General features: G+C 39.7%; 4 protein-coding genes and 1 long non-coding RNA gene across 7 annotated transcripts; 3 read left to right on the top strand and 2 right to left on the bottom strand.

The window, feature by feature from the left end:
• Nucleotides 1-1,811: 1,811 nt before the first annotated feature.
• On the bottom strand, nucleotides 1,812-10,315 carry gtf2f2a (general transcription factor IIF, polypeptide 2a). Of its 2 annotated transcripts, XM_058088911.2 has the most exons (9): nucleotides 10,186-10,315; nucleotides 8,607-8,680; nucleotides 8,404-8,428; nucleotides 8,094-8,232; nucleotides 6,786-6,845; nucleotides 5,382-5,463; nucleotides 3,827-3,926; nucleotides 2,824-2,967; nucleotides 1,812-2,319 (listed from the first exon to the last, which is right to left on the bottom strand). In XM_058088911.2, the coding sequence occupies exons 1-9, from the start codon at nucleotides 10,249-10,251 to the stop codon at nucleotides 2,197-2,199; spliced, it is 813 nt and encodes a 270-aa protein (XP_057944894.2). In that variant the 5' UTR covers nucleotides 10,252-10,315; the 3' UTR covers nucleotides 1,812-2,196. The 2 variants fall into 2 exon arrangements, with proteins under 2 accessions (XP_057944894.2, XP_057944895.2); XM_058088912.2 differs by lacking the exon at nucleotides 6,786-6,845.
• On the top strand, nucleotides 9,710-13,518 carry LOC144901622 (uncharacterized). Its single transcript, XR_013629675.1, has 4 exons — nucleotides 9,710-9,770; nucleotides 11,401-11,499; nucleotides 12,050-12,090; nucleotides 12,197-13,518. It is a non-coding gene; the product is annotated as an uncharacterized LOC144901622 (long non-coding RNA).
• gpalpp1 (GPALPP motifs containing 1) lies at nucleotides 10,802-13,502 on the bottom strand. Of its 2 annotated transcripts, none has more exons than XM_058088909.2 (7): nucleotides 13,287-13,502; nucleotides 13,055-13,178; nucleotides 12,883-12,978; nucleotides 12,544-12,802; nucleotides 12,171-12,335; nucleotides 11,954-12,055; nucleotides 10,802-11,613 (listed from the first exon to the last, which is right to left on the bottom strand). In XM_058088909.2, the coding sequence occupies exons 1-7, from the start codon at nucleotides 13,369-13,371 to the stop codon at nucleotides 11,395-11,397; spliced, it is 1,050 nt and encodes a 349-aa protein (XP_057944892.2). In that variant the 5' UTR covers nucleotides 13,372-13,502; the 3' UTR covers nucleotides 10,802-11,394. The 2 variants fall into 2 exon arrangements, with proteins under 2 accessions (XP_057944892.2, XP_057944893.2); XM_058088910.2 differs by having other exon boundaries at nucleotides 13,293-13,502.
• Nucleotides 13,519-13,846: 328 nt separating the features above from the next.
• Nucleotides 13,847-19,163, top strand: ercc3 (excision repair cross-complementation group 3). Its single transcript, XM_058088890.2, has 15 exons — nucleotides 13,847-14,004; nucleotides 14,389-14,588; nucleotides 14,671-14,907; nucleotides 14,998-15,047; nucleotides 15,127-15,262; nucleotides 15,467-15,637; nucleotides 15,909-16,113; nucleotides 16,448-16,762; nucleotides 16,872-17,056; nucleotides 17,178-17,380; nucleotides 17,467-17,563; nucleotides 17,756-17,873; nucleotides 17,960-18,078; nucleotides 18,328-18,477; nucleotides 18,570-19,163. Exons 1-15 carry the CDS (start codon nucleotides 13,977-13,979, stop codon nucleotides 18,705-18,707), a joined length of 2,352 nt encoding a protein of 783 aa, XP_057944873.2. The 5' UTR covers nucleotides 13,847-13,976; the 3' UTR covers nucleotides 18,708-19,163.
• Nucleotides 19,164-19,704: 541 nt separating this feature from the next.
• cyp27c1 (cytochrome P450, family 27, subfamily C, polypeptide 1) lies at nucleotides 19,705-26,298 on the top strand. Its single transcript, XM_058088892.2, has 9 exons — nucleotides 19,705-20,508; nucleotides 21,175-21,365; nucleotides 21,561-21,760; nucleotides 21,875-22,084; nucleotides 22,381-22,544; nucleotides 24,437-24,603; nucleotides 24,724-24,802; nucleotides 24,984-25,187; nucleotides 25,272-26,298. Exons 1-9 carry the CDS (start codon nucleotides 20,212-20,214, stop codon nucleotides 25,389-25,391), a joined length of 1,632 nt encoding a protein of 543 aa, XP_057944875.2. The 5' UTR covers nucleotides 19,705-20,211; the 3' UTR covers nucleotides 25,392-26,298.
• The last annotated feature ends 134 nt before the right edge of the window (nucleotides 26,299-26,432 follow it).

The raw sequence follows: 26,432 nt of genomic DNA, 5'->3' as shown, positions 1-26,432 counted from the left end.
TCTGATTTATTGTGAGATACTGGGTTCTATTATTTCAGATCGAACATCAACTGTCCATGCTCTTTCCGCACGCCTATCAATGGCGTCTCGGATTGAATTGGGAACAATATATAGTAACTCATTCTCTGCCAAAGACGTCATTTGTCGCAGGAGATGCCTATCAAAGTCTTACGTGTCAGACGTGTAGAGCGATGTATTTCTGCTCCAGCAGGGGGCAACGGTTTTATTTTAGTCCAATCGGCAGTAACAGCTTGGACATGAAGACAGAAGTTGCTGAAATACGCGCTGATGAGGGAATGGCATTTGTGACGCCGTTGTTTGTCTCCAAATAGTTTGTCTATAATAGACACGTACAACTTATTAGTGTGCACTTTGGCAGTTTTTCAGCTGTTGCCAAGAACAAAATACAGACTGATGATAAAACTAAATAATCTATACACTCAAAATCTGGTGTTTTTACTGAAACCACACTGTTCTACTGCCGATATATAAAGACTCCAAAAGGATAGAAAAAACTTTTTTTTTCTGATGAAAGATAGTGTTAAGTTTCTTTTATATAGTTTAAATTTTAACTCAATATTCTGTGGGGTCTTGAAAGTTCAAAAATGCCCCAAAACTCTGGCAGTATGGTGCTATCTTCTCTGAAAATGGCTGGCAGTGAATGAGTTGAATCATGAACAAGAGTTTCTCTTTTGACATGTAATTGTTAAAGTAAATGTACATTTTTACGTTGCTTATCTGAATTAGATTTTTTATGCCCACTAGCAACGAAGAGATGAATGTGGATGAATCGCGTCGCATCGTTTGGAATCTTGTGTAACTCTCTATTCAATCTCAGCCACGACATATTGCCTCAGCTCTGCTGGCTCACTAGCCAGTCTCCATTCATTGCAAAAACTAATGTAATCTAACGTGTCTCAAAAGATTACTGATGCCTAGTGGCCAGATTACCACATACACTTGTAACTTGTTTTTGATGTGCTAAACTTGACACCCGTTTCTCAAACACTTATGAAAACATTGTTTGAATTGAGAAAACCTTCAAGTTTATGTAGTTTGTGACATCAGGAATTGTGTATTTTGGCTAATCTATATTAAGTTTATGTATGTAGACAGAGCTGGCGAACTTATTTATTCAGTCATTAAAATTGTACATCTGTGAATGTTTGTTCTGTGCATCTGACACAAGTTTAATCAGTAAACTCAAAATTCAGATTTCGAGTTTGATGTGCCAAGGTGGTTCTCTATAGCCTGTGATCCATGAGGCTTCAAAATTTACTGTGTGAGGACACATCTTTGCTCCCAGGTCTGTTTTCTACAACTACTTCAGACCTCCTTCATGGACTGTGATGTTTACTTCAAGGGTTATTCATCGTTAGTTTTATTTCAGATCGAACATGAAGGCTCTGCTGTCAATATAGTTTGGGTGTTAACTATATGGCAGCCTGCTATTCCATCTACAAGAGAAACTGCTGCCTCATGGGGACTCTTGACCCAGCCACACGTTTTTGGAGAATCCAAACTCAGCCATGGTATGATGCTGTCCTGAGTTTGACATGCAACCAGATAAAATGTCATTGTGACATTATGATGGCTGTAGTGTGTTAAATAAACCAATGGCAGCACCTGCTTCTAATTGTCTTTATTATGAAATATAATTGTACATGAGCTGTAATTAATACATATTTATAAGCTCATGGTAATATTATTTCAGAAAATGTTAAATGGCATGACCATGGGAAGTGATTGGTGGTGTGCAACACACAGTATACTGTGGCAGAGAAGTTAATTTCCACTGGTAGATTTATAATTAGAAACAAAGAGAAATGGAATCCAAAGCAAATTTATTGCACGTTATTCCAACATGAAACAGTTAAACATTTCAGCATTGGTTGACATGAAATGCATAGCTAAAAAATGACAGCACTGTAAAACCATAAAAAAACACTTCCTTGTACATTATATTGGCAGCCATGCCTGTTCCAAAATATACTGCTAAAAGACTGTCTCCAACATGTTACAAATAAGTCAAGGAATCAATTGGCCAAACGATGTGCACACTTTAGAGGAAACCCTCATCCAGTAAAGTCTAAACCCAGAAAACCTGATATCCATTGCATTTTGAGCCCGCAGGCTGAAACACAGGCCAGTCTTGAAGGGAGCCGCCGTCTGACCAAATTGTAATGTTAAATTGCTCTAATCGTCTGTCTTTTCCTCACCTTGGTAATGTCGATACTCGGGCTTTAGCTCCCAAGTGTTCTTATGTGTCCCCTTCACGTTGTAGATACCAATATCACGCAGGATTTCCTTCAAATAAATCTGTGATGACAAGAGTAGGGTTTAAAAATGTAGATGCTGATAGCACTAGGTCAAACCTTTTCAATATTCTCAATAAGACATTGTGGGCAGTAGCTTTGAAAGAAAACAAGATATTTTTGCGATCACTAAAATTATAAGCAAAAACGTCATTTTTCTTGATGAACTGTTGTGGTTTTGAAGCAGACGGCAAAGACCGAGCAGCAATCTTATAAACTTAGAACATGAGGGATCACACTCCCAATAAACGTGGTGATGAGGAAACCTAAGATGGGACAATATTCACATAGCAGACTGAGCAAAGTTTCCTTTACCATAAAGTAGTAAGTTAATTCATTACTGTACACTTTGGCAGTTGCCATGGACAAAATACCAGTCAATGATGATAAAACTAAATGATCTTTATACTCAGAGGGAATCATCACCTCTTGAGCCAACAACAAGCTGGTCTAATACAAGGTTGTTAGTAAATGTCACAGTAATCCATTTCAGAGATTTGTGTCTTACCACGGGCTGTTTAGTGATGTCAACCAGGTCTTTGATGTTGTAGTATTGGTGCTTCTCAAAAGCAGAAAACAACATGTCCAACACATGCTGTTTGTCGGCTCGAGCTCGCTTGCCCTCCTCCTTCTTTTTCCTCTCATACTCCATCTAACAGACATTGAGAGCACACGAACACCAAGAATTGTCTAAGCTTGCATCGTACTATGACAGAATAGTGAGTTGCATGAGTAGTTAACACAGATGAAAAATATACTCCTCACCAGCCACACTGTGTGCATTACATGAACAAATAAGTACATTTGATGATTATTTTATGCACTAACAGTGTTTAATCATGATGATTTAATTTATATTGATGCTCCAATCCCTGCAAGGTGCAGTGGTGAAAACTTGTCACTATGAGTGTGGATTCTGCAGAAAATGAGGCCCTATTGTTGGTTGTATGTATTTGTGTACTATTAATCATGATTCTTGAACTTTCCCTTTCAATTTGAAATGTGGGAGCCAGAGTAGCCGGAGAAAACACACACACGGAATCGAACGCAGGTGTTCCTGATTTCCCAACTGTGTGGCCAACATGCTAACCACATGCAAAATAGAAAAATCTGGATGTTATTATGATAAAATTAATTAAACAATTAATTATGTTCAATACTTCAAATTAAGATAAAAGCGTATTTGTTTTTTTTTAAGTGTGCAGGAGTAGGGGGCACATGGCTTCATGTTAAATGTGTGAAGGGGTACACGACTGTAAAAAGTTTGGGAACCACTAGCCTAATATTATCTAGTACAAGAGCAGTGTCAACATTGTTGCTTAACAAAGAAAAATAAAAACTTATTAATGTGCCAATCAAACCAAAAAAAATTATCTGTATTGATTCTTTTAATAATTGGAACTTGATATGATTAGATTATGCAGGAGTATCTAGTTGTGTTGCCCGTGAGATTCTTGCATGGTTCGTGATGTGTAGGATGAGATGGGCTGAAAGAAGACAAATACTCTTACATTGTATGCATGGTTAGCCACAGGTTTGTAGTTGTTGGTGACTGCTTTAGCCAACTGCTGTGACAGCCGGACTGGCTTGGAGGACTCTTCAATTTGTAACCTGTTAACATGATCATATTACATTTAAAATAATACAGACAATTACATGAGTTTAACCAACTTTAATCCTGCTATAAACAAAGATAATCTGTGCTACAGACATGTTGACACAATTATTGGTACCCCTCGGTGAATGAAAGAAACCCTACATTGGTCACAGAAGTAACTTGACACTGACAAAAATAATGAATAAAAATGAAATGTAAATGAACCAATGAAAATCAGACATTGCTTTTGAACTGTGGTTCAACAACATTATTTAAATGGGAAAAAAGGCCTAGATAAAAATGATGGTACTGCTAAAATAATGTGACCATAGGGACATATTCAATCAAGGTGTGTCCTCTAATTAGCATCACACAACTTCCTAATAAATACCATAACCCCGCCTCATCTCTCCCACTTTGGCTTTGGGGGCGTTAACCCTTCCGGCATTCCTCCTCTGCCCTGAGCTAGCCGCCAGTGAATCTTGGTCAGGAACAGTCATGGCCAGGGACTTCCTCGGCTACAGACGTCTGTAGTGGCTTGCTGTGCCCGAAGCGCCCGAGGGTGCATCTGAGGTACTACCATTCCCTGAACACTTCATACACCCCTATCACCAGTGACAGCCCTGCCAACTCACATTGGCTCACGTCCAACCAGTGCAATACATACCACATACAAAGGGGAAGAAGACATAAATACCCATGAAATTATAGGGTAAGTGCAATTTTTATTTTAATGCACAACATAATCTAAGGAGAAAACATGGCAAAAGGGACAAAATAAGAATTAGGATTGGGGTGAGCAGCAATGTGTGGTGGTCTGTGAAAAGCAAATAATCTCTGCCACTGTGACCCTCGTGAGGATAAGCGGAACAAAATGAATGAATGAATATTCTTTGCCTTTTTTGTTTAATTATATACCTGCAGGTACAGTATGTATGTGTACACTGATGATGTGCACTAGTTTTGCATCTAAAGATGTATCATTACAACTGTTCTGGGGCTGCTTTGCACAGCTAAAAACAGCCAGGAATGGCTAAGAGCAAATCATTAGACTATTTTGAAGTAGCCTTCAACGAGTTCTGATCTAAATCCTATTGAACATCTGTGGAAGGAGATGAAACATGCCGTCTGGAGAAGGCACCCTTCAAACCTGAGATAACTGGAGCAGTTTGCTCACGAGGAGTGGACCAAAAATACCTGCTGAGAGGAGCAGATGTCTCATTGACAGCTACAGAAATCGTTTGATTGCCTCAAATGGCTGTGCATCAAAATATGAAGTTAAGGGTACCATCATTTTTGTCCAGGCCTGAACCACAGTTCAAAAGCAATGTCTAATTTACATTGGTTAATTTACTACTTTGTCAGATTTTAGTTATGATCATTGGGGTTTTTTCTTTCATTAACCGGGGGGTACCAACAATTTTGTCCATGTGTGTTATCAAATCACACTCAAGACACAAACAACTCACCTTTTAAGCTTCATATAGCTTTCACTAACAGCAGGCCTGCACTCCGCTCTCTGTACCACCACTCCTTCCAAAGCAATTTTATCTGCGGGGGGGAAAACACAACTTTAGTGCCAACCCTGAAATTAGTATTAAGTGAAGCTTAAGACACAGGTATACAGGAACCATTGTATTCTACATTGGTCACATTTTTGTTCTTGTGAAGGCAAGAAATTATGTTTGGTCATGGTGCTCTTTCAAAGGAGGAAACCAAAATAGGCTGTCTTTCTTCTTCTCATTTCTGTTCGAAAAATAATTTTCTTTTCTACTCCTGAATGTTTTATAAGTAGGGATGCACCGATCAGGTTTTTATGTTGATTATTCCAATACCCACAAGTGAGATCAGCCAATACAGATACTGATACCCATCACATGGATTAACTGTAGATTTTTCAGTGTATTTATAATGAGTGGTGTTGGTCAGAGGAACCGTTTGAGATTACTAAGGGACTTTGTAAGTGTAGACATTTGGGCGGATTTGCGGATAGGACCATCTTCGGCATTTGTGCATATAACGCCACAAAAAATGGTCAGAGCACCTGGGAAATAAATACAGGGCAAATTTCCAACAGGTTCTACAAAATGTCAAACACTGATCCAAAATACAGTATGTAGGATTGTTATTTTGATGTGAATCACAATATTTTGAAAAGTGGGGAGGCTATGGTGCTTAAAAGTGGTCTTCGCTCTCCGAGTGCTTTTCTAGTTTAACAAGCAGATCTCCACTCTAACAGTGTGGTTATGGTCTTTATGCTATGTTGTGATCATCTGTCATTATATAAAGTCTGAACAGTTATAATAAAAGAACTACTATGTAGGATTTGCTGACGCATGATCCGCTTTGAAAAGTGTTTTTAAAATGAAAATCAGCCATTGGAGCATCCCTAATTAGAAGGCAGGTAAAAGTTCCTCCAAGTTGAACACCTCCGAAAAGACTTGCAGATCACAAGCTGACAATCACAGTAACAGTCTATACATGGGGGGCTCACACTTTTTCACTTTCAAAATGACCAAGTCCCAAACTTTCTACTATAAAAACAGAAAAATATACACCACTTTACAGTATGCGTCCTGCAAATAATTATAGAAGATTCTGGCCCCAAAGCATGACTTCTGTCACCCGAGTGATCTGTGCAGGAAACTCATATGTTTGAGTTTTGCACAGAAATGTTTGGCTCAAGAGGTCAACATGTTGCTCCGGGCTTTACAGAAAGTTTGTCAACTTTGGGTGTCACTGTTGGCATATTTCAGGGCAACAAACAACATAATATTTATATTTTACTAATGGATTTAACATGACACTCATTTGATTGTGTGTGATTTTCAGTGATGCAGCTCAATCACCCGCTGGCAAAATGGTGAACTCACCTGGACCAGACCCTGCCCCCGAACCTGAGCTGCCACCATCAGATCTCTCTTCTGACTGGCCTACAGGGGGGGAGGGAGGGATGGTAAAATAAAAAAATATATATGGGCATGGAAAATGGGGAAAGGAGGGGATCGAACAATCAGAGCCTCTCCCAAGGTTTAGTTGCACTCGGTTTGTCAGGCGCAATAGAAGTCACCTCTGCCGACCACCCCAGCAAAGCAAGCATGCGCTCACAAGCAGCAAACACAGAAACCCTCAACCACCACAAGTAAATACCATTGACAGAGCTGCAAAAATACACTACAATTACAAAACATGCAAACTCACACACATCATGGCCAATTTTCAAATGTTACATGTTGAACAGATAATGATTAAATCATATATGCCGCTCCACACATATACAGTATGCATGGTCTCAAGCTTACCGGCACCCATAGTGAGAAACACCTATGCGTGCATACACACACTTCATTTAATTTCATTCAAAGAAACAAATAGACCCATGCAAATATGATATCTCAAATCGTCAATAGCAGGTATTGATTTTGTTCACTCCAGTATTCCAAACAAATGGGCCCAGTGTGTCTGATTACATACTAAAGGTGCTCACATAGATCGTAGTCATTATTTGAAAGGGTGTGCCATCAACAGTAGTAATCATTCCTTTGTAGATCACACAATGGACGTTTTCCTCTCAACTTTGTCACAAGGTGATTTTACCCAACAGCGACTTCCAAGCCAAACCAATGAGACTTAAGATGGAATGACTGATGTGACAGCAGTAAAAATTAGTTGCCAATATATCAAGCAGACAAAAAATGGTAAAGCACTTCAAACTATACGTTGTATAAAACACGCATAGAAAAAAATCTAAATCTACTGTCATGTTGCCTCATCTGTTGCACAAAGCAAAATATTGGGGTGATGTATTTGTGCTCATGTGAAAGAACAAACCCTCCGAAAGTCATCATGAATTAGACGTTTGCTTTCAAAAGTGAATTCATGCAGGATTGTAGTCCAATGCAGTCCCATACTCTGTTGCATTATAATATATTGTATATATTCATTGTTGATTGTCCACACTTTATTTCTATTTCTATTTCGTAATTACACACTTAGGGAGAAACTGTAAAGAATAGTGACAAGCAGGTCAAGCAAGACCGTATGGACAGGCTGCACACATGGGCTCCTCCACCAACCACCCAAAAATAACTTACCTTATCTCTGAGCTGTGGAGCAAACAGTTAATGGGATGGCGTGGCATTTGTGAAAGCGAAATGGTTAACATTCCAAACAAAGCTCACCCGATGACATCTCTGTGAAAACCGCCAAAGTCTGACCTCCCACCGTCTGCATGGTTAGTGGGTGCTCCCGAGGTGCAGACACTGTCTTGTCTTCTATACCCTCAATCACGGTCAACTCTTCATTTAATGTAAAAGACACCTAGAAAGTAAAATGTGCATCGTTTCATCCAACCAAAATCATGACAATTTAACATCTACACAGGAAGAGCTGATCTACCATTAGAAGTATAGAATGATCATGTCTTTATTTGTGGAGTAGTGAAATACTTTTTACTGTCACTGTTTGCTATTCATTGATAATGTTTCTTACCTCTGGCTTTCCTTGGTTTCCTTTCCTTGAAAGAAAAGAAACAACAAACATGTTTAGTTGAATTAGTTTTGTAGCGCAGACAACTTAGCCAGTCCTGGCTGTTTTTAGCTGTGCAAACATCGTAACAACAAACAGTATGCCTACTTAATGACTTATATTACAAATCATACTACATTGTGGTGCTTTGTTCGGGTTTCACATACTTGGATATTCTGAGTTTCCCAACTTCGCCTTTTCCAGTGGCTTTTGCCCATTGCTGAGCGAGGTACTTAGGAACCTGCATTCAATCAGAAAGTTTGTTTAATCACTTGCGAAATGTTGATTTTTAACAAACTACTGCATTATTTTGACTACTGTATAATTGACAAAGCACATATTTTAAAAACAACAAATATAAAAATTTCCTAGTACCACAAATAGTTCTCCCAATATTGTAAATATCTTCATCTGATGAGTAACAATGTTACAAAACCTTCATTTTAACAGTGAAAAAATGTGTAATACGTGCTCTGTATGCAGAATCCGTGCAGACGTCCTTAAAAATGCAATTTTTTTCTTATGATATCAGATTCATTTTCTTTGGTATACATGTTCGTGGACTGCACAGTCAGGAGATCAGACTTCGAGTCTCCGCTTGGACATCTCTGTGTGGAGTTTGCATGTTCTCCCCGTGCAGTTTCCTCCCACATTCCAAAAACATCCATGTTAGGTTAATTGGCAACTCCAAATTATCCATAGGTATGAATGTCACACTCACATTCATACCTATGGATAATGGTTGTTTGTCTATATGTGCCATGTGATTGGCTGGCGACCTGTCCAGGGTGTAGCCCGCCTCTCGCCCAAAGTCAGCTGGGATAGACTCCAGCATACCCCTGTGACTCTAATGAGGATTGTAGCACAGAAGATGGTATGTGGATATCGGATTTATATTGACTGATCACATCAAGTCAAATTAGTGCTTGGAAAATTGATACAACTTTAAGCCTTTCAAACTCTTGGACTGGAGCTATAGAAGAAGAAAAAGTACATGGCATATTAATTTACTTTAATATCTATATGGAGACGAAATGTCAATTAAATTGAATTGTGCGACATACGTTTTTTTGCCCGGAAATACAACATGTCGCGTTTGCATTGTGATTAGTGTGGGGTGAAAACGAATACAGTGTGAGGCATATACATGAAAAATCTGACACTTGACTTTCTTCCCTGGATTTTTGATTGTAAAAAAAAAAATTAAACGGCTACTCTGTTGACAGCCTAAGTTGTTATAGACGTTGTAGTACGGTTGTAATAGCCAAGGTCCGTGGTCCGTTGTCCTGACTCAACGTTAAAGCAGTGGGGACCATCGGCACCATTTTCCGGTATACAATCTGCTGTGTCTTTAGTATTTGGAGCAGAGGTGACTAGGGTATCAAATCAAGCCATGCTTTAGCAAGCAGAAATAATCACAGACTTAATTTACAAATTAATAAAAAAAAATATTAATACAATGAGCTGCATTCAACTAGCCTCGCCAATAAGCCTAGACCTAACTCTTATTTGTTTTATAGTTCGGGGTATTGTTAAGGTAAGAAAACCCAAGGCCACTTTGTTTTCGTTAAATTAGATGAATGAACAAAGGACATCATAATCTTAAAAACGAGATGGGAATTCAACTGTAAAACCTTTACTTCATTCACTTCGCCAGTTACGGCCTGCTAGCTGAGTTAGCCTTATGTTTACAATAGTTAGTGACCGTATGTCGCACTATTCGAACGTGTACATAAACACACATACCTTGACAAGCCAGACGCCCGTGTTTAGCTTGGCACCAGTTAAATCAACTTCGCCTTTCTCTGACATGGTAGTAGTTAAAAATATGATAGCTTTGTTGGGATTAAACTGCGCATGCGTCGTACGATATGGTAGGTTTGATTGCCACCAGACCAGAGACTAGCCATGTAATCATTCATTGTATTCATTGTTCACTGTATATCCCATTTGTATCCTGTTTTTAGGTAGGTTGTATTACTTTGTGCTGATATGTATATTGCAGCATATGTATAAATGTATAGAATATATTGGATTGAAGGAGCCTTTGTTGTTTAGTTCAACACCAATAAAATAGTTTTTGACAATTGACACTTTTTAAAATCAGTGGCGTTTTATGCATGAACTTAAATGAATCTGTTTCACACTAAGTGTTATCATTTGGTAATTCAAATAGGTTTTGTTGTAACAGTGAAACAAGTTATCACTTTAATCTCTAAATATAGGCTCATTCACATTTGCATAAACAATTGTTCCTGTCTAGTCCCTACCCACAAAATAAATTGCATGTTCTTAAGACTAAAAGAAGCACACATTTACAAAACCTAATGAACTACATTAGACTCAAATCACACACACAGCACAACAGCATAGTTCAATTTTATAAAATTGTCATCCAAAAGCTTTTTAACAAGTATGCATGGACACCAAATCAAATACTCAGATACATATGTAATGTGTAAAAAAAATCTAATAAAAAAACTGGTGAAATGAGTTCTTTTGATTCAGGAGTGAAATTGCTAGACATTTGAAAACGAAGATATAATTTACAAAAAACAGTGAATCTGCCAAAATTCAAAGTTTGTTTTATAATATAGTTCAATGCCAGCAAGTAAACTATTCTATATTGAATTGAATTTTACATATATATATATACAGTATATATGTATATCCCCTAGAGACATAGCGGTGACTCAAGAAGTAATATTGTCTCACATATTGCCAACACTTTAAGCCGTCCAGGAAAACACAAACTATCCATCTCCAGACCACTTATTTTGTTCTATTCCCATCTTACATTAAAACATGGACTGCACCCAGGATTTGTCGACAGTCAAGCAAAGGATCACCATCAATGGCCCTTATGTTATCCCCATCATCAAAATAATTTTTTATCTGATCAATTTTACTTTAGCCATGAGAATAAGGTTAGACTGTCAACTGTAACCACTGTCCTTACAGGAACATCCGATCCTTGCTGTGGGAGAAGCGCGTGTTCAGTTCCTGAGATTTCTTCAGCAGCCGTTGCTTCTGTGCATCATCAAAGCGATTCACCTGCAGGTCAGTTTCCCGATCAAATGCCCTTCTTTCAGCTGGCTTGTCCTCAGCTTCCTTTGCTTTCTCCTTCAAGTTCTTTGTATGCAAACTCAGCAAAGATTCTGAGCGTTTAGTATTCTTAAAAACAAGAATGATTGATATTTTAGCTTGTAAACTGCATGCAATTTGTTAAGTAAAATACTTAAAGGGGAACTGCACTTTTTTTTGCCCATCTTTTGCTATCCTTATGTGAAACATGAACACATTTCTTTCCCTTTTCTGTGCATTCTAGAGTGAGAATAAGTTGATATGAGTACGTATTCTGACACTAAAGCCCTCACAAAAAAGATTGAATTGAAAATTTTATTTAATCCTTTCACCCAAGGATTGTGAATGATGGGCAAAATTCCACAAAAAGTGCAGTTCCCCTTTAAGAAATTCAATAGGAAAAACAATGTTGATGGATGATAAAACTTACATTATACTTGGACACCTTCTCTGCCATTTCCAAATCCTTATGAGAGATTTGCGGGGCACTGTCCTTCTCAGCCTCACCTTTTTTCTTTTTCTCCAGGTGCTCCTATTGTTCAAGACAAAACTTGCTGTTGCATTATGGTGAATTGAAATGACGCTTCAAAGTATTTTCTGAAATTATAGAAACAATACTAAGTATAACATAATTTAGTTTATCCTACCCTGGTCTTGCGTTCTCTGTCTGCAGGCGTATCTGTCCAAATAGACCGGTCACCCTTCTCTGGACCCGACCTCTTCTTGAACGTACGAGCCCCCAAACCAATGTGTTGCAGTTCTGGTGGAAGCTCCGTCATCCAAGTCTCTCTAGTTGGCACCTCAGGGGTGTCCTACAAATTCAATAACCAATACATGACTACAAAACACTGTCTCTCTTTTGCATTAATTAATTGAATCATAATTGGTGTCATTTCTATTGTCCCTGTCCTAATATGTGTTTTACTAGGTCAGTGTAACTGCTGTGAAAAGTTAAAGCTGGTAAAGGCTGGGAAGAAGTGCGATTTAAAAAAAGGTAATTATAAGAGAGCTCGCACTCACAACTCTAGTCAGCTTGTCTCTCATCATTTGTGCCCTGCGTTCAATGTCCAGAGCCACTGTACTCTGAACTGGGCCTTTGGCCGGCATGGGTCCAATAACATCGTCATTCTCTTCCTCACTGCTGGAGGGATCAGCCTGGTAGCCTGGGGGTAAGGCAGGTCCTGGTATATATCCATCTTCATCTTTGTTATCTTTATCATCATCATCATCCACAGCACGGCGGAACCCTGGAGGTAAAGCTGGTCCCAGCACAAGTGACCTGAAAGAATATTGAAAATTCATTATTAATTCTTCCACTATTCTTCATTAATTCCCCTGTAAAAGTATACATTCGGTCACCTCTCTGGTGAACTTTCTTTCCTGTTAAACCCTGGTGGTAAAGCTGGCCCAAAGAATCCGTCATCTTCATCGTCTTCTGTCTTGTTTGTGTCCACCCTGTTCAAATGACAAATATATAAGTCTATTCAATGTCGACATGTATTTTCCAACTCTCTCCGTCTCAATTACATACTCAGCCTGTTTGTTTTCAGTCGTGTGCCCAGTCTTGACTCTTTTGAAGACCACTTCCTCACTTTCATCCGATGAGCTGGACGGTTCTCCTCGTTTATAACCGGGAGGCAAAGCGGGACCAGCAACTAACAAATGGAGTCAGAAAACTAAGATTAAAACTGACACTAAGATAAGCGCTTTCGCTTTATAACAGTGCTGCTGTACACGATTATTCCAAATGATGTAGTACTAACACTCACAGTCCCGTTCATCATCAGAATCATCCGTCTTTTTAAAAGCCGGGGGTAGAGCAGGTCCTATCAAGTTTTCAGACGACATATTGGCAGCGAATAGTTCAAATAATATTTTCTCAACTGCTTTTAAGTCATTATGTTAAATGCAAAATACTACACAGCTTTCCGATCACAAGCCGACATTTTCAAACTCATTGCGCATGCTCGTCTTCCAGACGACACGGGAAGTTATACAAAGACACAGGAAGAATAAAATAATCAGAATCAGAAATGGTTTATTGCCATGTATGATCAAACACATACTACGAATTTGTTTTGGTATAGTAGGTGCATACACATCTATTAAAAAAGAATGAAAAATACAAAATATGAAATACAAAATAAAAAATAAAAATAAAATAAAAAATATAAATAATAATAATAAACAAGTAGTTGTCACCCTTATTTGTAATTGCAGTTGGATTACTATATTTAAATGTTTTCATTATATGTATATCCTAAAACACAATTACTTTAATTATTAAGTTAATTCCTACGGCCATTCATGTAGTCTAAGCAAGTAGAAAAGACGATATTTTATTTTGAAAGTTACATTAGGAAGTTGTGGTTTTCCACTTCCGACTTCAACAGCTACACGTTATAGCTTAGTCTGTACAACGAAAGCTTATAATAGGTGACACAAGGTTCTAAATGGGTAAAAAGGAGAAAGGAGATCGAGGTGAGTTACTTAATATTAAGTCAGAACTTATTAGCTGTCAGTTGGCCTCCTCGACTGATGAATATCCTTATGCTAGAATATGTTCTATTGATGCTATGTGTTTGAGTTATCGGGTATCAAATGCTATCAGGGTATCACTTGCTAGCCCCTAAACGCAGCCTGTTTCAGTTACACAACAAACGGCATCACAAGTCTGTGCTGTGAAGTGTCACGTTTCGATACCATGCAAAACATCCGGGTTTAATAATGTACGATAGAGATTTATGTAGGGTTATATTACAGTAGTCTTATTTGACGGCAACTTCTTAAACTGGCATGACAGTATCAATATGGCGTCTTCGTATTTCACTGTGATTTTTTGTTTTTTATTGTTTATGGTTACAGACAAGAAGTCCAAAAAGCGGTTCTACGAGGAGGAGGAAGATGAAGAAGAGGTGGTGGGCGGCAAGCCGCAGGAGGCCATACCTGCTGCGGCAGGGAAACAGGTGGATGAATCAAGTACCAAGCTTGATGATTATGGAGCCAAAGATTATCGTGTTCAGATGCTTCTAAAGAATGATCATTCCTCACGCCCCATTTGGGTGGTAAGATGTGTTCTTTTGATTTTTTCCTCAATGTGCAATCTTATGTCTTTGGTCTTTTATTCGTTTTTAATGTTTTCCCCAGGCACCTGATGGGCACATCTTTCTAGAAGCTTTTTCACCTGTGTATAGGTATGCCCAGGATTTCTTGGTGGCCATTGCTGAGCCGGTGTGCAGGCCCAACCACGTCCATGAGTACAAGTTAACAGCATATTCCCTTTATGCGGCAGTCAGTGTTGGGCTGCAGACTTCTGACATAGTGGAGTATCTGCAGAAACTCAGCAAGACTTCTGTGCCTGACGGAATTGTTCAATTCATTAAGGTATGATTGAGAAAATAATGGTAATTCCACTAGTGAGGCTATTTTGTCATCAGTGTGTGCAACTACATTATGCATCTTTTTTTCCCTCAGCTCTGCACTGTGAGCTATGGCAAAGTCAAGCTGGTGCTCAAACATAATAGGTACATCCAATACAGAACTATTCCCTTTGTTGAATGCTCCTTGTAGCACCCTTTTACCTGTATGTTTGTCTATCCTTAGGTATTTTGTTGAGAGCACTTTTCCTGATGTGATTCAGCACCTCCTTCAGGACAATGTGATCCGACAATGTCGCCTCCGTGCTGCAGATGGCACAGATGGCGAGCTTATAACTGAGGTCATCCACAGCAAGTCAGCGGTATGCCTTTTGCAAAGTCGTTTTGAAATTCAGACCCAACAATACTTAAATATACTAATTTAAGTAGCTGAAAATGTGCATCACGAAAATGTACATCAAGAAGTTGCCTCGTGCATCTGTTTTAGGGTTGTCTTATTTTCAAATGTACTTCTACTGATGAAAATCAATGCTCTGGTTTGTGAACACTGGATATTTATTCAACAGATCTCCAGGTCTGTTGATGAAAAAGCAGGTGCCTCCACCTCACAGCAGCTCACTAGTGGACAAACTTCGGACCAGCAGGTCCCTGAGGACATCTTCAGCTACTATGAGCAGATGGATAAGGAAGAGGAGGAGGAGGAGGAGACTCAAGCAGTCTCCTTTGAGATTCAACAGGTGCATATTTGTTTAATAAGAAAGGGATATTGTTGAAATAGAACTGATAATTAACCATTAACTGTGTGAAATACTCACAGGTCAACTTAAGCAACTGACATTCAATAAAATAGGGAGCTGTATCATTTCTTTTCAAAGAAAGTTTTACTGACTATAAAAAAAAGTATTGATAACAATATGCCTATTATTGTGGCTGTAGTTTTCAGTGGTGCAAAAATGCACAGTATCATCCTGAGTGCTCGGCTGAATTCTGTCTCCTTGTTTTGTGTAGGAAATGATTGAGGAACTGCAGAAGCGCTGCATTCAGCTTGAGTACCCACTCCTTGCAGAGTATGACTTTCGAAATGATACAGTCAACCCAGATATCAATATAGATCTGAAGCCGACTGCTGTATTACGACCGTACCAGGAGAAAAGTCTACGTAAGATGTTTGGGAATGGACGTGCTCGCTCTGGAGTCATTGTACTCCCTTGCGGTGAGAATGCTGGGTTACTTTTCATAGAGCGATTAAGTTTAATATAATACGTTTCATTGCCAACTTTAAAGCCAATTGGAGCTTGCATACACACTTGTCTCATCCTTGCTCTTTGTCCCATAGAAACACTTTTTAATATTAAAAGTGAGACAATAATTTGTATATTTTTGAAAAAACATTATAGAGTGAAAAATTTTAACTGCAATGTGACTGCATTTGTAAAAGACATGGCTCTTGTATCAAATCTGATTAGATTAGACATCTACAGTACATCTGACCTTGTGGTCAGTGAGTGTATTTGTATTAGTTACTTTATATCTCATTTGCTTTCCAGGAGCGGGCAAGTCTCTAGTGGGTGTGACAGCAGCATGTACAGTGCGCAAACGTTGCCTGGTGTTGGGTAACTCCTCTGTATCCGTGGAGCAATGGAAGGCCCAGTTCAAAATGTGGTCCACTATCGATGACTCTCAAATCTGCCGCTTCACCTCAGATGCCAAAGACAAACCAATTGGCTGCTCAGTAGCCATCAGCACTTACTCTATGCTGGGCCACACCACCAAGCGCTCCTGGGAAGCAGAGAGGGTTATGGAGTGGATGAAATGCCAAGAGTGGGGTCTTATTATCCTCGATGAGGTGCACACTATTCCTGGTAAGTTAGAACTTTAAATTATATTGCATTTTGTTGCCAATAACATGTGAAAGAAACATAATTTTGCTTCATGAAGTGAGTAAAACTTTTTACCATGTGCTCCATGTAGCAAAAATGTTTCGACGTGTACTGACAATTGTGCAAGCACACTGCAAACTGGGCCTCACTGCAACTCTCGTAAGGGAGGATGACAAGATTGTGGACCTAAACTTTCTCATTGGACCAAAGCTATATGAAGCCAACTGGATGGAGCTGCAGAACAATGGCTACATTGCCAAAGTTCAGTGTGCAGAGGTGATTGACTCCTCATCATCCCTGGTCTTCTTAACTTATTATTCAAAGAATCGCATATTGCATATGTCGTGTTCCAGGTTGTGGGCGCTTACTTAGTGGTTGTGTTGTGCCAATGCTGCAGGTGTGGTGCCCGATGTCTCCTGAGTTTTACAGAGAGTATGTGGCCATCAAGACTAAGAAGCGCATCTTACTTTATACCATGAATCCCAATAAGTTCAGAGCCTGCCAGTTTCTCATTCGCTTCCACGAAAGGCGCAATGACAAGATCATCGTTTTTGCTGATAATGTCTTTGCATTGAAAGAATATGCCATTCGCCTCAACAAGTAAGTTAATTTTAAAAAGAGCACATCTGTAATTTTTTTTTTACCAAGTTGCCCATTAATTACCTATGTATGATTGTCTGCTCAAGACCTTACATCTATGGCCCAACCTCCCAAGGGGAACGTATGCAAATCCTACAGAACTTCAAACACAACCCCAAGATCAACACCATTTTCATTTCCAAGGTAAAAACTGAGATGAATGGAAAACTGTCTTGAGTATTTTTTTAAGGGCACGTTTTGCCCCCTGGTGGCCAGGTCTTGTCACACAATTCTTTAACAGTCGCCCTATAAGGCTTAAAATAGTACATTCATACCATGTTCTTGGTTTGACTTCACATGCAGCGGTTTAATCTAGTTATTTTAACTGCCAAACAGGTTGGAGACACCTCATTTGACTTGCCAGAAGCCAATGTTCTGATCCAAATCTCCTCTCACGGTGGATCACGAAGGCAGGAAGCCCAGAGGCTTGGTAGAGTCTTAAGAGCCAAGAAAGGTTAGTTTCTAACTGTGTGAATCCACTCTTTCTGTCTTGTTTTATGAATAAAAATTGCCTTTTATGCCACTTGCTTGCCTCTTTAGGAATGGTAGCAGAAGAATACAATGCATATTTCTACTCGCTGGTGTCTCAGGACACCCAGGAGATGGCTTACTCCACCAAGAGACAGAGGTTTCTAGTGGACCAGGGCTACAGCTTTAAGGTACATCTTTAACTTGCAACACAACTTCAGCACAATGTTCTCACTTTGTAGCCATAGAGAACATGAACAATGCTTAGACATTTGGGCTACATAATAATATACACTACATCATCAAATAGCATAGTATTTAGGGAAATTCTATATAGATTGGAGAATGGAGTTTATAGATAGAGTTTTATGGATTGATGTGAAACACACACATAATATAAACATTACACATAAACTAAAAGCTGCCACGTACCTTTTTAGGTGATCACACAGTTGGCGGGAATGGAAGAAGAAGACTTGATGTTCTCCACCAGAGAGGAACAACAACAGCTCCTTCAGAAGGTCCTGGCTGCATCTGATCTGGATGCTGAAGAGGAAATGGTGGTAGGAGAGGTGGGCACTCGGCCACAGGTGGGTGCCACAAATAGAGTTTACAATATATATAACAATTGCTGCTTATAGTAATATTTTACTGTTTTATTTCCTTTGTGCTTTCTGAACAGTTCTCAAGGCGAACAGGGACCATGAGCTCCATGTCTGGTGCAGATGATACAGTCTACATGGAATATCAAAGCCGAAGCACTAAAAACTCTGTAGCAAACAAAAGTGTCCATCCACTTTTCAAACGCTTCCGAAAGTAAATGCGCTAGTTCAAATCAAAACTTGACTAATCAGATGGCTCAGCAGGCCAGTGAAGATGTGAATAACATCCGACATCACTGAATGCTTCCCATTGATGGGGTGATTTCACAACGACCAACGAGACAACCATTTGCAGCTGAAAAGAAGTGTCGGGCAATATGTAAATTTCATCATTGAGAACTGTACATTTCCTTGACTGGTAGTTTATTTAATTTCCTTGGTGGTTATTTTTGATTCATATACGGTAACTACCCACCTTGCTGGCTGCAGTATGTTTCAGTGCTGCTAACTACGTGGTATTTGTTAAAATTTAATTTACGCAGAGCTCCACAGCAGTCAGTTCATTCATTTGTGAATGAGTGGACAAAGCAGGGTTGTGTTTAGAAGGCACGACTTTTACCCAATCGTTTGGGGTGAAAAATGATTCAACCAAATAAATTGATTTTGGTTTTTAACAGTTTGCAATGCTGTTGAACAGTCAGCCTTCCATATATTAAATCCTGTTAAACTCAACTGTCGAGAAACAAACACAAATCTAAAAAAAAAAAAACAAGCCACATGAAATCCTATATTTTCTATTTTCAAAATTTTATTTATTTGGGTGATGAAAGGCAAGCTTTATTTACACTTTGCATAGGGACAAGAAGGGGAGAAGGTTTGTGGATGTTCTCTATTTTTTTGCTTTAGATATTTAGATGAGACATTGTTGCTAGAAAGCACATTGATGAAGGCATCTTGAGCCTGATGCCATGTGCAATTTGCCAAAGTAGCGAGCGTGGGAAAGTGCCCACCTCTGCCCATTCTGCCTATACTCTCTGCTGACACTTGAGGCCACTTGGCTTGGAATGGGTGAGTGAGGTAGATTTGAATTCACGGGTCTGCACAGAGGGTCGATCGCCTCACTAAAAAAAGTACGCAGAATTCATTCAAATATGATCAATATTCAACATTTATGACCACTGCGCTTAAAAGGCATTTAAAGCAAATATGAGACTTGGCTCTGAAACAAAGCCTTCCCTTAAAAGCTTGCAAAAATAAATCTTGAAATGAAAGTGCTAACACTAACAAGCTCACGGAGTAGTCGCATATGTAAGTCAACAAGTACTTACATGACTTTACTGGGCTCATGCTAACATTGTTACGCTTTGAGTGGCCATTGTGTACACTGATGTATATTCTGTGTGTGTGCTTACAGGCGTGAGCTTGCACTTGATTGATCGGTGTGATGTAACGGTGTTGTCGTCCCCCTACTTTCTCCCAATGAAAGGATGAACCCAGCAGCTCTTTTTGGGGGGTATGGAAACGCCCACAGCCGTATACAGAGCTCCCCCTCCCTTCTTCCGAGGCCAACATCCAATCCTCTTCCTTTCCCGAGGTGGTACAAGCCACAGTTTTAAAGGCGCTTCTCAACACAGGAGCATCTAACGTTACATGACCACACAGGGCGCGCACGTGTAAAACGCCGCCGACCGTCGCTTTTACGCACAGGACAACGCTACAATAATGGTCGTACTCAATCATTTAACGGCAGCTTGCCGGAAGAATTTGCAAGTCGATAGGCTCAATAAGCAGCTGGTGTTCACTATGCGGGTTTTGCACAAGTCGGCGGTCGGCGAAGCTTTTGGGATCCCCTCGCCTCCGGAAGAGGACAGCGTGTCCCAGAGTCTCATCACAGCGGCTCACGTCTCTGACAAAAGCGTAAAAGTAAAGAGTTTAAAGGAGATGCCGGGACCGAGCACCGCATCTAACCTCATCGAGTTCTTCTGGAGAGATGGTTTTAGCAGAATTCATGAAATTCAGGTAACTGTACCAACTGTGCCATTCCACTCTGAAATGTTGCCACCTATGCGTAAAATGGAACAGGGCTTTGCGTAAAAGCGCATCGGGTGTCTTGTCCATTGTTATTTTTCCATTTTAATGTACGTGAACAAAATTCACTGAAGACGTCGTATTATGTTGTAGTTGTACTGTGCCAAACATTTCTACTCATTTACTCCAAATGTGCTTGCAGTATGACCAGGACCAATATTGTTACTACGGCGTGTTTATTTATTTATTTTTAATTATCTCACTTTACAATAAGGTACACAAAAATACAGTGGATACTAATGAGAAAGTAAAGACTAAGGCATATGAATTTAGAGTGGTCACTGAGGAACTAATGATTAGTGGTGAGGGGTAGGTAAGTTTTTTCCTCATTAACTACTATAATGTTGTGTACTTTATTGTAAAGTGTTACCTACAAACCTTATAGCTACCCTTCCATTACTAAATTGGGCTAAAACTAGCATGTAGGCTTCTTATAAATGCACCAAAGGAATTCTAAGATGAAAATATGCAACATACTTGATGTGGGAATATAACAATGGTAGGTTAGACTCACACTAAGTGACATTACAGCTCAGAATTTGTTCAATCCATTAAAAAAAAGGATACGATTTCACCACTGTTGTCATTTTTTCATAGATGGAACACAGCAAGAAGTATGGGAAAATCTTCAAATCCCATTTTGGACCTCAACTGGTGGTCTCCATCGCTGGCAGGGATCTGGTGGCTCAGGTGCTGAGGAGTGAAGGTTTGGCTCCTCAGAGAGCCAACATGGAGTCCTGGAAGGAGTACAGAGACATGAGAGGACGTTCAACAGGCCTCATCTCAGCGTAAGTTGTCTAAATGAAGTGTGGATGTAAAGTAAAGCAGAAAATAATATGAATTTAGGGTCTAATCTCAATCTTCATGTGACTTTTTTTCAGTGTTGGCATTTGGTATTAAGACCTACCATTTATCAATGGTTGATTCCAAGCCGTTCCTCAGCATTTCCCGAACAAAACATAAAATTATCTTTTGTTCTGCAGGGAGGGAGCGCATTGGCTGAAAATGCGAAGTGTTCTTAGGCAGCTAATCATGCGCCCCCGCGACGTGGCAGTCTTCTCCGATGATATCAACAAAGTGGTAGATGACCTGATCAAGAGAGTTTGTACTCTACGCAGCCGGGAGGTAGATGGAGCAACTGTGTTCAACGTGAATGACCTCTTCTTCAAATATGCCATGGAAGGTAAGTGAGTGTATATACAGTGTGGTGGTGATGGAAAGAAAAGGCCAGGTTATGTACACTTAGCCTATACTGAAATCAATAAGCAATTATTATCTGTTGTTTTTGTCTTCACAGGCATAGCAGCCATTTTGTATGAGAGTCGTTTAGGCTGTCTGGAAAATGAGATTCCCCGGGAAACTCAAAACTATATCAGCGCACTCAACCTCATGTTCAGTTCTTTCAAGACCACCATGTATGCTGGAGCTATCCCCAAGTGGCTGCGGCCCATCATCCCCAAACCTTGGGAGGAGTTTTGTTTCTCTTGGGATGGCCTTTTCAAATTCAGTGAGTCATCTGCATTTTGAATTATTGGGCATATATAATTACTTTATATACATTTTTTTAAAGTTTTTTTTAAGTCTGTTGTAGCTCTTAAATGTTTTATATTAGTGGTTGCTCATGTAAAAATGGTGGAGTGGCCATTAGTTATTTAAAATTAAAAAAAAATTCTTACAATGAGATGGTGGGAGTATGAGTTATGTCTGTTACATAATCTGTTCTCCCTCGCTCCACTTAATCTTTCTTATTGCCTTTGACCCCCCCTCGAAAAATCCACCTTCTCTGTCTGTCTCTGCTCCCAGGCATCATTCACATCAATAAGAGGCTTGCTGAGATCAAGGCCGAGGTTGAGCAAGGAGAGGAAGTGAAGGGAGGACTTCTCACACACATGCTCGTCACCATGGAGCTCAGCATGGAGGAAATCTACGCCAATGCAACAGAGATGTTACTGGCCGGGGTCGACACGGTGTGTGTCTTTTGTATTTCACAGATGTGTCAAATGATACACTTTAAAGGGTGCTCTGTGCAGTCGAGGAATGTGCTGGTGTAACCGGGTGGGAGGGGGGGTGTTTTAGCAGCAGGTGAAGGAATCACACACAGGTGTGTGTAGTCCTGAGTCAGTGTTGAGTTTCAAGGGTGGCGTTTCTGGCGCTACTTCCATGCCTGTGTAGCTGTGCCAGTGTCGGATCAGCGTCGTCAATGGTGGTGGTGGTGGGAGGTGTTCCACAGAACCCCCCTCTTGACAAAGTTCTCACTGCTATTTGGTTTCTTGTGATTTGTCTGTGTCTGTTACATCCACACAGGGTGGCTTTTGTGTGGTTTTTTTCTCCCCTCGTCCATCTTAGCTTCCACATGAAGCCATAATATTGCACTAATACAATTCATAATCATAGGTATGTCTTACTATTGCTATTTCTTTTTTTTTTACCAGGATGTGATAGATCAAATGATGCATTTCCGAGAAACAAGGGTGTGAGTCATGGGCAATATGCTGGTTGATGTCACAATATGATTTGAGAAGTCTCTTAGGTGGAGTAACATTAGGAATTTGGACACGTTTGTTCCATGCTTACATCTGCACAGTTCCTGCCTAATTTGTTTGGGGTACTGTCAGATTAATCAGAATTATAGGTTTGGAGTGTTTTGTGCTCATTTGGGGGCCACTCGTATAAAAAGGGTGTGTGTGTGTTTTTGTTGAACTTGTTGCAACGGCCATGTGCTGGTAGGGGGTGGACTTAGCTGTGCTGTGCCTTTACTCAGCAAACACAGGAACTGTCAAGAAACATTAGCTACAGCCAGAGTTATGGCACAGCCTGGGCAGAGGTGAGGTGGGTTAGTGGGAACGGGGGGTGGGCCCGATTTGGTTGGAATCAAAGAGACGTTTTTATAAGTGGGGGGAGTAAAGAAGACCTGGGTGTATGATAAATGTAGGAAAATGAGGAGAGAATGCGGGGGGTGGGGGGGGGGGGGGGGGGCTTTGAGAGCTGTGTTGGGATGGGTCTTTGTCATATGATTCCCTTGGCCTTTGTCAGAGGTGTTGCCAACATTTCTGCCAGCTGGGCTTGATTAGGAGCTCGGCTGCTAAATGGGGGGGGGTAGAGGACACACTGGGAGCACCAGCATCTAGTCTGTTGGGTGGAGGGTGCCCAGATTAAAAAAAAAAGGCTGGTCATACTAAGGCGTGGATAAGGTTTTGTTTATCCATTGTCAGACAGTAATACCAAACTGATCTCCGGGGTCTGTTAGTGACTCACCAGCCTGCGTCATTAAATTCTTGGGTGGGAAAAAAAAAGCAAGGGAGTGAGATGTGAGTGGCTAAACCAGTGCAAGTACAGTATAGGAAGAGGATGACATACTGTACATGACAGTAAACTTACTTCACTGCACAAAAATTCATCTCTGTGAGCTGTGATGTAATCAAGATGACTTTGTTGGGTGGTTCTACCAAGGAAACTGTTACATCTATGTGTGTGTGTATGTGTGTGTGTGTATAATTCGATCCAGTACTATTTTTATTCCAGCAATGTAACAAAGCGTGGCTAGATTTAGCACATCTAATTAAAGTACAGTTATATGCTGAATAATGGCAAGCGTTAGAGAGGGCTAAAGGATTGAGTGTGCAGCTGGTGTCTGCTCAGCACGTGGGAAAAAAAAAAAAACTCCGCCTACCCACCCTCCACTCCAGCCCCTCACTGTTTCTAAACACTTACGCAACATGATAGACGCTCTTGTATCAGCTTGCCCTTCAGTCGCTGCTTGTAAAACCTGTCTCGCCAATTTAATTGACCTCGCTAAAGCATTTCACACTCAAAATGCAACGTCCAAAATGCATTTAGTGTTTTTTTTGTATTCTTCCAGACCTCCTTCACGCTGTCATGGGCCAGTTACCTATTAGCACGACACCCTGAAATTCAAGAGCAGATCTCTATGGAGGTGGTGAGGACTTTGGGTCCCAAAGCTGTTGCCACGGCCGACGACATTCCTCGCCTGCCTCTTATCAGAGGTCTGGTCAAAGAGACGCTCAGGTGCATGCAGCAATTTATACTTATAATTACAATGAGCGTCACCATTTTGTCCTATTGTTTCACTTGTATAAAAAGTTTAGTAATTTTGTTGTCATTTTTTTTGCTCCTCCCTGAAATCAGGCTTTTTCCAGTTCTCCCGGGAAATGGACGGATTACTCAGGATGACTTAGTGGTGGGCGGATACTTTATCCCCAAAGGGGTACGACTTGTGTGGACATAATACATTTGTGTCTTGTACAGTGAACATGTGCTAGAGAAAGACTGAGCCAAAATGTTTTACAATGGAGTCAATTGTAATGTGATACAGCATTACTCATGCATCTTTCTCATTCCAGTCCAGTTGTTCTCAATTGCTTTTTTTTCCCCCCTGACTGTGCTAGACTCAGTTGGCTCTGTGTCACTACTCCACTTCCTTGGATGAGGAGAACTTTCTTGATGCTTTAAACTTCCGACCAGATCGCTGGGTTCGAAAAGATTCCTCAGATCGTGTTGACAACTTTGGCTCCATTCCTTTTGGCTATGGTATCAGGAGTTGCATCGGCAAGAGAATAGCTGAGTTAGAGATGCATCTAGTTCTAACCAGGGTAAGAAATTATTCAAACCAGTTATTCAAAATGTATTTCAATAGATGAACTCATAATACTCTTGTGTTTGTGTATTTTTTACAGCTTATTCAGAGGTTCCACATTAGCTTGTCTCCTCTCACTGCTGATGTGAAGGCCAAAACACACGGCCTTCTCTGCCCTGCAGGACCCATCCACCTGCACTTCACTGACAGAGAAAATTAGGAATTAATCATCTTCGTCTTTTCTTGTATTGTACTGTACATTTTTATTGTATTCATTTATTTGGAAAGTCGACTTTCTGTACAGAGTGCAGTGATTTTACTGAGGTTTTACTCAGAAAATAAATGTGTAGCGACAAGGACACACACATATATATATATATATATATATATATAACAATGGACCAATAACTTAATGTTAAATAGTTGTTTTTATGTAGTATGTAGTCTGATTTAGATCCAACGTTGTTTGTTACTTGTGATTCCTCAATTATTCTATGATATACTGTAAATAGAGAGTGCAAAATGAACACTCCGTATCCTTGGAGGTCTTGTATGTTATCATTTTGAACACACCTTTTCACTTAAAGTGCACTCTTCCTGCATTTTGAGAAGGGACATCACATGAATGTTGATGGACAACAGTGAATGTACTGCGCATGAGCTGTTTTTACAAATGCATAAGTGTGTATAATTATATTATTCTCATTTGTGTTCTAAACCAATTTTTTTTTTTACCAAGTATCTTTTCAGTTTTAATGAATGTTTCATTTAGAAAATGCTTAATCAGTGGGCTAAGTATGTATATGAAAAGTTATGTGATTGATAAATAGATGGAAACTATTTGATCACAACTGTTTTTTTTTCCATACAGTGTATCAGGATCCGTAATTATTTGATCGAAAGTCGAATATGTTACAGTTGTGATGTATTTGAGAGATAATGTTACAAAGGAAGCAAAACATTAACAAAATTCTGATGTATTTGTATTTATCTTTTGTATTTGTTACTGCTTATTAGTTCAGTAAAACAGAAAAAAAATCTAAAACTGATTATATTTTTTCTATCAGGAGTATATTAAAGGTATTCTGTCTAAACGTGTGCAAATTAATTGCTAAATGGATGCAACATCTCCACCGAGCCAAGAATGAAGTTTCTTTGCGTAGGAAAGTAACAATTATATTAAACTTTCTTTATACTGATACATGTATGTTATTCATAATTGTCGTTTTAATTTGTTAAATGTCATTGAACTCATCCCCCG

This window comes from Doryrhamphus excisus, linkage group LG13, assembly GCF_037039965.1.
Source record: "Doryrhamphus excisus strain RoL-2023G ecotype Guam linkage group LG13, RoL_Dexc_Guam_v1.1, whole genome shotgun sequence".
NCBI classification, from domain to species: domain Eukaryota; kingdom Metazoa; phylum Chordata; class Actinopteri; order Syngnathiformes; family Syngnathidae; genus Doryrhamphus; species Doryrhamphus excisus.
This window is presented reverse-complemented; position numbering and strand designations above follow the sequence as displayed.

What these genes read in the sequence shown, in the direction of transcription:
- gpalpp1 (XM_058088909.2), bottom strand. Translation starts at nt 13,371, where the DNA reads ATGTCGTCTGAAAACTTGATAGGACCTGCTCTACCCCCGGCTTTTAAA. An exon ending in TGATGAACGGGACTGTGAGT is followed by an intron (nt 13,179 to 13,286) that starts GTTAGTACTACA and finishes TCCATTTGTTAG; the next exon opens with TTGCTGGTCCCGCTTTGCCT. An exon ending in GAGACAAGCTGACTAGAGTT is followed by an intron (nt 12,336 to 12,543) that starts GTGAGTGCGAGC and finishes TTGAATTTGTAG; the next exon opens with GACACCCCTGAGGTGCCAAC.
- cyp27c1 (XM_058088892.2), top strand. Translation starts at nt 20,212, where the DNA reads ATGGTCGTACTCAATCATTTAACGGCAGCTTGCCGGAAGAATTTGCAA. An exon ending in CTTCAAATATGCCATGGAAG is followed by an intron (nt 21,761 to 21,874) that starts GTAAGTGAGTGT and finishes TTGTCTTCACAG; the next exon opens with GCATAGCAGCCATTTTGTAT. An exon ending in TACTGGCCGGGGTCGACACG is followed by an intron (nt 22,545 to 24,436) that starts GTGTGTGTCTTT and finishes GTATTCTTCCAG; the next exon opens with ACCTCCTTCACGCTGTCATG.
- gtf2f2a (XM_058088911.2), bottom strand. Translation starts at nt 10,251, where the DNA reads ATGTCAGAGAAAGGCGAAGTTGATTTAACTGGTGCCAAGCTAAACACG. An exon ending in CGGGCGTCTGGCTTGTCAAG is followed by an intron (nt 8,681 to 10,185) that starts GTATGTGTGTTT and finishes GATTGAATGCAG; the next exon opens with GTTCCTAAGTACCTCGCTCA. An exon ending in ACATCACTAAACAGCCCGTG is followed by an intron (nt 2,320 to 2,823) that starts GTAAGACACAAA and finishes TTGTCATCACAG; the next exon opens with ATTTATTTGAAGGAAATCCT.
- ercc3 (XM_058088890.2), top strand. Translation starts at nt 13,977, where the DNA reads ATGGGTAAAAAGGAGAAAGGAGATCGAG. An exon ending in CTGGTGCTCAAACATAATAG is followed by an intron (nt 15,048 to 15,126) that starts GTACATCCAATA and finishes GTCTATCCTTAG; the next exon opens with GTATTTTGTTGAGAGCACTT. An exon ending in TATGCCATTCGCCTCAACAA is followed by an intron (nt 17,381 to 17,466) that starts GTAAGTTAATTT and finishes TGTCTGCTCAAG; the next exon opens with ACCTTACATCTATGGCCCAA.